This window comes from Cololabis saira, chromosome 18 (genome assembly GCF_033807715.1).
Source record: "Cololabis saira isolate AMF1-May2022 chromosome 18, fColSai1.1, whole genome shotgun sequence".
Taxonomy (NCBI): Eukaryota; Metazoa; Chordata; class Actinopteri; order Beloniformes; family Belonidae; genus Cololabis; species Cololabis saira.
This window is the reverse complement of record NC_084604.1, coordinates 39,067,975-39,079,834: the sequence shown is the minus strand read 5'-3', so window position 1 is coordinate 39,079,834 and position 11,860 is coordinate 39,067,975. Positions and strand designations below refer to the sequence as shown.

General features: G+C 45.4%; 1 protein-coding gene across 1 annotated transcript; it reads left to right on the top strand.

The window, feature by feature from the left end:
* The first annotated feature begins 5,489 nt into the window (after nt 1–5,489).
* On the top strand, nt 5,490–11,371 carry LOC133464836 (peroxisomal targeting signal 2 receptor-like). Its single transcript, XM_061747022.1, has 6 exons — nt 5,490–5,924; nt 6,450–6,593; nt 8,750–8,807; nt 9,592–9,742; nt 10,010–10,087; nt 11,138–11,371. The coding sequence occupies exons 1-6, from the start codon at nt 5,882–5,884 to the stop codon at nt 11,369–11,371; spliced, it is 708 nt and encodes a 235-aa protein (XP_061603006.1). The 5' UTR covers nt 5,490–5,881.
* Nucleotides 11,372–11,860: the final 489 nt, after the last annotated feature.

Genomic DNA, 11,860 nt, shown 5'->3' with positions numbered 1-11,860 from the left:
ACGTTTGTAGCCACAGCTGATACAGTTTGTAGCCACAGCTGTTACGTTTGTAGCCACAGCTGCTACGTTTGTAGCCACAGCTACTGCATTTGTAGCCACATCTACTACGTTTGTAGCCACAGCTGCTACGTTTGTAGCCACAGCTGCTACGTTTGTAGCCACAGCTGTTACGTTTGTAGCCACAGCTGCTAAGTTTGTAGCCACGGCTGTTACGTTTGTAGCCCGGGCTGCTACGTTTGTAGCCACGGCTGCTAGGTTTGTAGCCACAGCTGTTACGTTTGTAGCCACAGCTGCTAAGTTTGTAGCCACAGCTGCTAAGTTTGTAGCCACGGCTGCTACGTTTGTAGCCACGGCTGCTACGTTTGTAGCCACAGCTGCTACGTTAGTAGCCACGGCTGCTACGTTTGTAGCCACGGCTGCTACGTTTGTAGCCACGGCTGCTACGTTTATAGCCACGGCTGCTACGTTTGTAGCCACGGCTGCTACGTTTGTAGCCACGGCTACTACGTTAGTAGCCACAGCTACTACGTTAGTAGCCACTGCTACTACGTTAGTAGCCACAGCTACTACGTTTGTAGCCACAGCTACTGCATTTGTAGCCACAGCTACTACGTTAGTAGCCACAGCTGCTACGTTTGTAGCCACAGCTACTGCATTTGTAGCCACATCTACTACGTTTGTAGCCACAGCTGCTACGTTTGTAGCCATGGCTGCTACGTTTGTAGCCACAGCTGATACAGTTTGTAGCCACAGCTGTTACGTTTGTAGCCACAGCTGCTACGTTTGTAGCCACAGCTACTACATTTGTAGCCACAGCTGCTACGTTTGTAGCCACAGCTGCTACGTTTGTAGCCACGGCTGTTACGTTTGTAGCCCGGGCTGCTACGTTTGTAGCCACGGCTGCTAGGTTTGTAGCCACAGCTGTTACGTTTGTAGCCACAGCTGCTAAGTTTGTAGCCACAGCTGCTAAGTTTGTAGCCACGGCTGCTATGTTTGTAGCCACGGCTGCTACGTTTGTAGCCACAGCTGCTACGTTAGTAGCCACGGCTGCTACGTTTGTAGCCACGGCTGCTACGTTTGTAGCCACGGCTGCTACGTTTGTAGCCCCGGCTGCTACGTCTGTAACCACGGCTGCTACGTTTGTAGCCACGGCTACTACGTTAGTAGCCACAGCTACTACGTTAGTAGCCACTGCTACTACGTTAGTAGCCACAGCTACTACGTTTGTAGCCACAGCTACTGCATTTGTAGCCACAGCTACTACGTTAGTAGCCACAGCTGCTACGTTTGTAGCCACAGCTACTGCATTTGTAGCCACATCTACTACGTTTGTAGCCACAGCTGCTACGTTTGTAGCCATGGCTGCTACGTTTGTAGCCACAGCTGATACAGTTTGTAGCCACAGCTGTTACGTTTGTAGCCACAGCTGCTACGTTTGTAGCCACAGCTACTGCATTTGTAGCCACATCTACTACGTTTGTAGCCACAGCTGCTACGTTTGTAGCCATGGCTGCTACGTTTGTAGCCACAGCTGATACAGTTTGTAGCCACAGCTGTTACGTTTGTAGCCACAGCTGCTACGTTTGTAGCCACAGCTACTAGATTTTTAGCCACAGCTGCTACGTTTGTAGCCACAGCTGCTACGTTTGTAGCCACAGCTGCTACGTTTGTAGCCACAGCTGCTAAGTTTGTAGCCACAGCTGCTACGTTTTTAGCCACGGCTGCTACGTTCGTAGCCACGGCTGCTACGTTTGTAGCTACAGCTGCTACGTTTGTAGCCACGGCTGCTACGTTTGTAGCTACGGCTGCTACGTTTGTAGCCACGGCTGCTACGTTTGTAGCTACAGCTGCTATGTTTGTAGCCACAGCTGCTACGTTTGTAGCCACGGCTGCTACGTTTGTAGCCACGGCTGCTACGTTTGTAGCCACAGCTGCTACGTTTGTAGCCACGGCTGCTACGTTTGTAGCCACGGCTGCTACGTTTGTAGCCACAGCTGCTACGTTTGTAGCCACAGCTGCTACATTTGTAGCCACGGCTGCTACGTTTGTAGCCACAGCTGCTACGTTTGTAGCCACAGCTGCTACATTTGTAGCCACGGCTGCTACGTTTGTAGCCACAGCTGCTACGTTTGTAGCCACAGCTGCTACATTTGTAGCCACGGCTGCTACGTTTGTAGCCACAGCTGCTACGTTTGTAGCCACAGCTGCTACATTTGTAGCCACGGCTGCTACGTTTGTAGCCACAGCTGCTACGTCTGTAGCCACAGCTGCTACGTTTGTAGCCACAGCTGCTACGTCTGTAGCCACAGCTGCTACGTTTGTAGCCACAGCTGCTACGTTTGTAGCCACAGCTGCTACGTTTGTAGTACTTATACTCCCTCCCTCCCCGGGACTCCTTCTCTGGGCAACTCTAAGTACCTCAGAGACGCCGTACTGTAACATTTGAGTCTGAGGTTACCATGGCAACCATGATGAAATCACCAACATTCAATGTGATCAGTAGAAACCACTGATTGTGATGATTTGGACCCGAGCTGGGAACTTTGTTTGTTCTGTCTCTCAGACTTTAAAGGATGTCTGACCCGGACCGGGTCCAGTCTGGGTCCAGTCTGGGTCCAGTCTGGGTCCAGTCTGGGTCCAGTCTGGGTCCAGTCTGGGTCCAGTCTGGGTCCAGTCTGGGTCCAGTCTGGGTCCAGTCTGGGTCCAGTCCGGGTCCAGTCTGGGTACGTGAGGAGAGCGTGTCGTACCGGTGGTGACCGATAGGGGGCAGTAAGCAGAGCAACAGTTGGAAAAGTGATTAAATATTTAGTAGCAGCGGTAGTAGCAGTAGCAGATTAGAACAACAAACAAGTTTACATGACACCATTGGATGATGTAGGACAGGGGTCGGCAACCCACGGCTCTAGAGCCGCATGCAGCTCTTTAGCGCCGCCCTAGTGGCTCCTGGAGCTTTTTAAAAAAAGTTTTTTTTCCCCTTTTTTTCTCTCTTTTTGTCTTTTTTTCCTTTTTTCTCTTTCTTTTTTTCTTTTTTCTTTTTTTCTTTTTTCCTCTTTTTTTCTCTTTTTTCTTCCTTTGTCCTTTCCTTTTTAATCTCGACATTTCAACTTTTTTCTCGAAATCTTGACTTTTTTCTCGAGATTTCGATTGTCTTCATTCTAATTCTGATACAAGACTTTTCATTGTTTGCGGCTCCAGACATATTCGTTTTTTGTGTTTTTGGTCCAATACGTCTCTAAAACATGTTGGGTTGCCGACCGCTGATGTAGGAGATTATAACGTTGCTTTGGTTGCGATCGGCAAAGGAAACGGCGCCAGCGACCTCCGCGTTGTCACTCGTGGCCAGAGCCAGAACTGCAGGTCGCTACACGTTCAGTGTCTGTTTAAGAACGTGCACGTCGACGCGTCAAATGAACGCAGGATACGCGTGGCGGCGATGATGTGTACACGTACGAGGTCTGAACTGCAAGTATATCCCAGGTCTAAGGACCCCCCCCCCCCCCCCCCCCTCCCCTCTCTCTCTCAGAATCCCCCCCCCTCCTCCAGGAGTTCCCAGGGTGTTTGACCTGACTCCTGCCCCCCCCACGACCCCCGACCCCCGTCACGCTGCTTCCTGCTGCAGATACACAGACTCTTATTGTGGCGGGACCCACGCTGGTCACACAGCACGCACGCACGCACGCACGCACGCACGCACGCACGCACGCACGCACACACACACACACATGAACACATACACATTTACACGTGTGTGTGCAGCTTCTTATTTTTATGGATTTTTATTTTCCTTATTTGTTTTAGGGATTTTATTTCTTTTTCTTATGGATTTTATTTATATTAATTCGTTTAATTTTGTGGATTTTTTAAATCATATGTATTTATTATCTGGGTTTTATTTATCTTATATCGTGATTTTATTAAATTTATCTGGATTTTTTATTTTTACTTCTCATTTTATAAGTCAGCTGTCCTTTCTTTCTTTCTTTCTTTCTTTCTTTCTTTCTTTCTTTCTTTCTTTCTTTCTTTCTTTCTTTCTTTCTTTCTTTCTTTCTTTCTTTCTTTCTTTCTTTCTTTCTTTCTTTCTTTCTTTCTTTCTTTCTTTCTTTCTTTCTTTCTTTCTTTCTTTCAGGAGACGGTTCTGCTTCTGTTACAAACACTTTACATATTATAATAACATTTTTTTCATTTAAATAGTCAGAATAAAGGAATAAAAACTTCTCATCCTTGTCCAAATACTTGAATATCTGACTGTTTAACTTCAACTAAACCAGCTGTCTGGATCACTGGTTCATGGTGATTATTATTGATAATAATTATTGTTTATTACTAATTATTAAACAATTATTAATCGTTAATTGTTGATTATTCGTGTATAAAGTCTCCTTTCGTGTGTTTGGTTTCATTTATTAAAAGATATTTTAATATCATGAACGTCTATCTTCATCGTTACGCTGTCGCTGGCATGGATGTATTATAAAACGGTCGCTGATGGGGCCGCAGCTCGTCTCCATGGCAACAGCTCCATCTCCCGGTGTCCGGTGTAAACACACGTCACATCCGGGTCCCGGGGTCACGTGACCACAACACGGAAGCAGCTGCGCCGCAGCTGCTTTAACTCACGTTATTCCTGCCTTTTCTGGATAAAAGTTCGACTTCTGGACGAGTTTCCGGGACCAGAACCTAAAAACCCAGACGGGAAGGTAAACTTTGACTCCTTAATGTTTATGTTTATGTTCGTTTTCTCCACAGATTTGAATGTTTTATAAATGAGATGTTTAGTTTCACAGCAAGCTGACGAATCTGGTGATCAGCTGTTCCTCAGTGTAATCTGATTACTTTAATGGTCAATAATGTCATTTCAATCTTTAAAAAATGTAAAATTCAGGTTTCATCTCCAAATTCAGTCAAATTTAAATCAGTAACATTTACTAGAGAGAACTATGTCTGCATGGAACCCCCTTCCCAAACAAACTATTAACATAAAATAATTCAAATTGTTAGTGAAGAAATCTGAATGTGTGTGTGTGTGTGTGTGTGTGTGTGTGTGTGTGTGTGTGTGTGTGTGTGTGTGTGTATATATATATATATATATATATATATATATATATATATATATATATATATATATATATATATATATACATAAATATATATATATACATAAATAAATGAATATTTATTACAAATTGTTATTGGTGCAAACTATGATAACTAACAATGGTTTGGTTATAAAATGTATGAATATGTATTGATATTATTTATATCTAAATGTCAAACGGAAAGACTTTTTATGTTTTTCTTTATTTTCTGCTTTTCCTTTCTTTTTTATATGCTACCTCTTTAGCTTTGCTCTTAATTTTTGTTCTAATATGTAGAAATAGCCACAGATATCATCCACTTCTCTGTGTTATTGAGCTGCAGTTGAAAACAAGTTCTTATGGAAACTAGAACCAGGATGATTCTACAATCACGCAGGATCAGGACAGAACTGGCTTTGTTTTTGGTCTCGGTCTGGACTAGTCTCTAGGTCTTGATACTCCCTAGTCTAGGTCTTGGTTTAGGTGGTCTTGACTACAAGTCTATTACCAAAAGGGAAAGACATCAGCGGTGGTTTAAGAGAAATGGCTGTTGCTGCGTACCGATCTAAAAACATTAAAGGCAGCTGTCAATCATCCCAGACGTCCCGATGCATTTACCTCAAGATCAGAGGAATCGTATAACACACAGCCACCAGACCTCAGAGTAGGCGTTCAAGTCCAGGACAGCAGAACCAGAAGACCGGACCGGGGCCGCTGGTTCTGGACCAGGTTCCAGGAGGAACCAGGACCAAGACTGAGGTCTGTGGAGACGTGAAGGTCCAAAACCTCGATGACCTGAAGTAACGATGGACCAAAACTCGTCCAGAACCATGAGGGTTCCTGGTGAAGGTGAACGTTTTTGTTTTTTTAATAAAATATATAGTATAAAATACCTCTTTTTGCTCCAGTTTTGTTAAATAAATAACGGGACTGTGGAAAATGCAGAAAATCGAGGAGACAATTTCCCATATGAAAGCGTGTGTCGTTTATTGAAAAACCTCGGAACACTGAATCAACAAAAAGGAGCTGTCCAGCAGCTAAACCGGCATGGAGCTCAACGTCATCACCACGTTTAACCACGATCCCTGGACACTCGTAGTTGCTGAAATAACTACGGACAGTAACTTACATGCAACATATTAATTTGGCATTGCATGAAGGACAACATGCTGCATTTAATAATGAAAGTGTGTAGAACCCGGTTAATAACCAAGGTGAATTATGTCCGTAACGATCACTACAGGACTTTAGATCAGTTGGATGTTTATAAGAGCTGTGTGTTTTGTGTTTTTGCGACTAGTTGAATGTCTGTAAAGTTTGTTATTTTAGTCTTACGTGATGTTTGTTTAAAACTGTGCTTCTGTGTGTCTCCAGCGGGGGGCGCTGTCGGGCCGCCGGCAGCAGCCGTCATGGTGAAGGTGTTCCGGAGTCCGGCCCGTCACGGCTACGCGGTGGAGACGTCACCGTTCCTGCCCGGCAGGCTGGCCCTCGCCGCCGCGCAGTACTACGGTATCACAGGTGAGGGGGCGGGGCCTAGCGGAGGGGGCGGGGCATCAGGTGAGGGGGCGGAGCCTCGCAGTACTATTCAATTACATTTTATTTATATAGCGTCTAATACAACAGTTGTCTCTAGAGACCCAGAACATGAACATAAACATAAACCCCCGAGCAACCGGGACTGCAGGCCAGCACGCAGCTCCCAATGCTCCGGCCTGCAAACATGCACAAAAGAGAAAAAAAGGGGGGCCGGCACAAGAAACTACAGGAACGATGGACAAAAATGATAGCTATGAGATATTTATAATAAATAAAAATGGAAATGGAGAAGAGAGGAAGGGAAAGGGAGAGGAGAAGAAGGGTGAGAGGCACCGCCCAGTGGATCATGACTGTGCCCCCTGCAGCATAGGCCTATAGCAGCATATCTACCACCAAGCTATATTTGAGACTAACTATTATAGTCTTGTTCTATAGCTGCAACTATGACTACTGACTCTAACACACTAGAGTTTACACTACCTAGAGATTTACCAACACCAGCTAGAGGTTTACTAAACACTACCTATAGGCTTTACTAAACAGAAAGGTTTTAAGTTTAGTTTTAAAGGTGGAGGTGGTGTCAGCCTCCTTAACCCAGATTTTTCGTTTTTCCGTGTGTTTTTTCGTACGTTTTTTCGTGCGTTTTTTTTCATACGTTTTTTCGTACATTTTTTCATACGTTTTGTCGTACGTTTTTTCGTGCGTTTTTTCGTGCGTTTTTCCGTACGTTTTTTCGTGCGTTTTTTCGTACGTTTTTTCGTACGTTTTGTCGTACGTTTTTTCGTGCGTTTTGTCGTACGTTTTTTCGTACGTTTTGTCATACGTTTTTTCGTACATTTTTTCGTATGTTTTGACGTACGTTTTTTCGTACGTTTTTTCGTGCATTTTTTCGTACGTTTTTTCGTGCGTTTTTTTTCGTACGTTTCTTCGTACGTTTTGGATCATGTCGGTCCCCCCTGCAGCATAGGCCTATAGCAGCATATCTACCACCAAGCTATATTTGAGACTAACTATTATAGTCTTGTTCTATAGCTGCAACTATGACTACTGACTCTAACACACTAGAGTTTACACTACCTAGAGATTTACCAACACCAGCTAGAGGTTTACTAAACACTAACTATAGGCTTTACTAAACAGAAAGGTTTTAAGTTTAGTTTTAAAGGTGGAGGTGGTGTCAGCCTCCTTAACCCAGATTTTTCGTTTTTCCGTGCGTTTTTTCGTACGTTTTTTCGTGCGTTTTTTTTCATACGTTTTTTCGTACATTTTTTCATACGTTTTGTCGTACGTTTTTTCGTGCGTTTTTTCGTGCGTTTTTCCGTACGTTTTTTCGTGCGTTTTTTCGTACGTTTTTTCGTACGTTTTGTCGTACGTTTTTTCGTGCGTTTTGTCGTACGTTTTGTCATACGTTTTTTCGTACATTTTTTCGTATGTTTTGACGTACGTTTTTTCGTACGTTTTTTCGTGCATTTTTTCGTACGTTTTTTCGTGCGTTTTTTTTCGTACGTTTTTTCGTACGTTTTGGATCATGTCGGTGCCCCCTGCAGCATAGGCCTATAGCAGCATATCTACCACCAAGCTATATTTGAGACTAACTATTATAGTCTTGTTCTATAGCTGCAACTATGACTACTGACTCTAACACACTAGAGTTTACACTACCTAGAGATTTACCAACACCAGCTAGAGGTTTACTAAACACTAACTATAGGCTTTACTAAACAGAAAGGTTTTAAGTTTAGTTTTAAAGGTGGAGGTGGTGTCAGCCTCCTTAACCCAGATTGGAAGTTGGTTCCATAGTAGTGGTGCCTGATAGCAGAACGCCCGCCGTCCAAAACTACATTTGGATACTCTAGGAACTACGAGTAAACCTGCACTCTGAGAACGGAGAGCTCTGCCAGGAACATAAGGCACTATCAGGTCTTGCAAATAATGTGGAGCTAAGCCGTTTTGGGCTTTATATATATATATATAAGTAATAACATTTTAAATTGGATTCTGAATTTTACGGGTACTACGTACTAAGTACTACGGCATCACAGTTGAGGGGGCGGGGCCTAGCTGCTGAGGGACCCTGCAGGAAGCTGCTGTCGTCATGGTTACCACCAGGCCGCTCTAACCAAGCGTGTGTGTTTCAGGTTGTGGTTCTCTGCTGGTCCTGGATCAGACGGACGACGGCGTCGCTTTAGTACGGAGGTGAAACTTTATTCTGTTTCCTTGTTAAATAATAAACCTGAAATCAAAATGGATGTATAAATGTTTCTATCTGTAATATTGTTCAATTAATGTTATTAATGATGTTATTGATTACCGATCAGCTGGGAGTGTTATTAATGATGTTATTGATCACCAATCAGCTGGGAGTGTTATTAATGATGTTATTGATCACCGATCAGCTGGGACTGTTATTGATTGTGTTATTGATTACGTTATTGATGATGTTATTGATCACCGATCAACTGGGAGTGTTATTGATTATGTTATTGATTAATGATCAGCTGGGAGTGTTATTGATGATGTTATTGATCACCGATCAGCTGGGACTGTTATTGATGATGTTATTGATCACCGATCAGCTGGGACTGTTATTGATTGTGTTATTGATCACCGATCAGCTGGGAGTGTTATTGATAATGTTATTGATCACTGATCAGCTGGGACTGTTATTGATTGTGTTATTGATGATGTTATTGATGATGTTATTGATCACCGATCAGCTGGGACTGTTATTGATTGTGTTATTGATGATGTTATTGATGATGTTATTGATGATGTTATTGATCACCGATCAGCTGGGAGTGTTATTAATGATGTTATTGATCACCGATCAGCTGGGAGTGTTATTGATGATGTTATTGATCACCGATCAGCTGGGAGTTTTATTGATGATGTTATTGATTACCGATCAGCTGGGAGTGTTATTGATGATGTTATTGATCACCGATCAGCTGGGACTGTTATTGATTGTGTTATTGATCAGCTGGGACTGGAGCGACGGCCTCTTTGACGTGTCCTGGAGTGAAGCCAACGAGCACGTCCTGGTCGGGGGGGGCGGGGACGGCAGCCTGCAGCTCTGGGACACGACCAATCAGGACGCTCCGCTGAGGGTGGCCCGGGAACACACGCAGGAGGTGAGAGACACACACACACACACACACACACACACACACACACACACACACACACACACACACACACACACACACACACACACACACACACACACACACCTATACACACACACACACACACACACACACACACACACACACACACACACACACACACACACACCTATACACACACACACACACACACACACACACACACACACACACACACACACACACACACACACACACACACACACACACACCCTCTAACCTCCATGTTTCCAGGTTTACTCCGTGGACTGGACTCAGACCAGAGGAGAAAACCTGATCGTCTCCGGGTCCTGGGACCAAACCGCCAAAGTGGTGAGCAGAACAGAACCGCCGGTTCCTCGGGTCTCCTCCTCCGCCGGTTCATCGTTACATCTCTCCTCACTGGTTTCCTGTCTCTCCTCACTGGTTTCCTGTCTCTCCTCACTGGTTTCCTGTCTCTCCTCACTGGTTTCCTGTCTCTCCTCACTGGTTTCCTGTCTCTCCTCACTGGTTTCCTGTCTCTCCTCACTGGTTTCCTGTCTCTCCTCACTGGTTTCCTGTCTCTCCTCACTGGTTTCCTGTTTCTCCTCACTGGTTTCCTGTCTCTCCTCACTGGTTTCCTGTCTCTCCTCACTGGTTTCCTGTCTCTCCTCACTGGTTTCCTGTCTCTCTTCACTGGTTTCCTGTCTCTCCTCACTGGTTTCCTGTCTCTCCTCACTGGTTTCCTGTCTCTCCTCACTGGTTTCCTGTCTCTCCTCACTGGTTTCCTGTCTTTCCTCACTGGTTTCCTGTCTCCCCTCACTGGTTTCACTGGTTTCCTGTCTCTCCTCACTGGTCTCACTGGTTTCCTGTCTCTCCTCACTGGTCTCACTGGTTTCCTGTCTCTCCTCACTGGTTTTACTGGTTTCCTGTCTCCCCTCACTGGTTTCCTGTCTCTCCTCACTGGTTTCCTGTCTCTCCTCACTGGTTTCCTGTCTCTCCTCACTGGTTTCCTGTCTCTCCTCACTGGTTTCCTGTCTCTCCTCACTGGTTTCACTGGTTTCCTGTCTCTCCTCACTGGTTTCCTGTCTCTCCTCACTGGTTTCACTGGTTTCCTGTCTCTCCTCACTGGTCTCACTGGTTTCCTGTTTCTCCTCACTTGTTTCCTGTTTCTCCTCACTGGTTTCCTGTCTCTCCTCACTGGTTTCCTGTCTCTCCTCACTGGTTTCCTGTCTCTCCTCACTGGTTTCACTGGTTTCCTGTCTCTCCTCACTGGTTTCCTGTCTCTCCTCACTGGTTTCCTGTTTCTCCTCACTGGTTTCACTGGTTTCCTGTCTCTCCTCACTGGTTTCACTGGTTTCCTGTCTCTCCTCACTGGTTTCACTGGTTTCCTGTCCCCCCCAGTGGGACCCGGCCCTGGGCAGATCCCTGTCCACCCTCAGGGGTCACCAGGGGGTCGTCTACAGCACCGTCTGGTCCCCTCACATCCCAGGATGCTTTGCTTCAGCCTCAGGTAAACCTCCAGGTCTCTGCTGGTTCCCACGGGTTCCCACGGGTTCCCAGAACCAGTTCAACGTCTCTCTCTCCACTGGTCATGTAAAGACTGCACTAGAGCTAGAGCTCCCGCTGCATTTCTGACCATTACCACCCACAACATGAGTGTCCCATTCCCGCCCCTCCCGCAAAACTAAGAACTAGAGTTGTCCCGATCCGATCACGTGATCGGAAATCAGGGCCGATCACGTGATTGCAGACTCGATCCGGACTCGGACGTTATGAGCCGATCAGGAATCGGATATATATATATATATATATATCAGGGTTTCCGTTGTCCGGTAATTGCCGGACTTTGTCCGGTAAAATATGCCGAAGTCCGGTATTTTATAATCTCTCCGGTCAAAATGTCCGGTGAAAACGTGTGCATTGATTTATGGTTCCGCGTCGCACCGACGCAGAGTCTACAGCGTAGGGTTCGCGGCGACGTGCACCCTACGCCCGACCCTACGGCGTAGGCTCTGCGTTGGTGTGACGCAGAACCATAATTCCGGTTTAAAAGGAAACAACATGCGCCCAAGTACCCATGCATGACAGGCAGACACACACGGGGAGAAGAGACTATTTAAACTT

What these genes read in the sequence shown, in the direction of transcription:
- LOC133464836 (XM_061747022.1), top strand. Translation starts at nt 5,882, where the DNA reads ATGGACCAAAACTCGTCCAGAACCATGAGGGTTCCTGGTGAAG. An exon ending in GGCGTCGCTTTAGTACGGAG is followed by an intron (nt 8,808 to 9,591) that starts GTGAAACTTTAT and finishes GTTATTGATCAG; the next exon opens with CTGGGACTGGAGCGACGGCC. An exon ending in GGGACCAAACCGCCAAAGTG is followed by an intron (nt 10,088 to 11,137) that starts GTGAGCAGAACA and finishes TGTCCCCCCCAG; the next exon opens with TGGGACCCGGCCCTGGGCAG.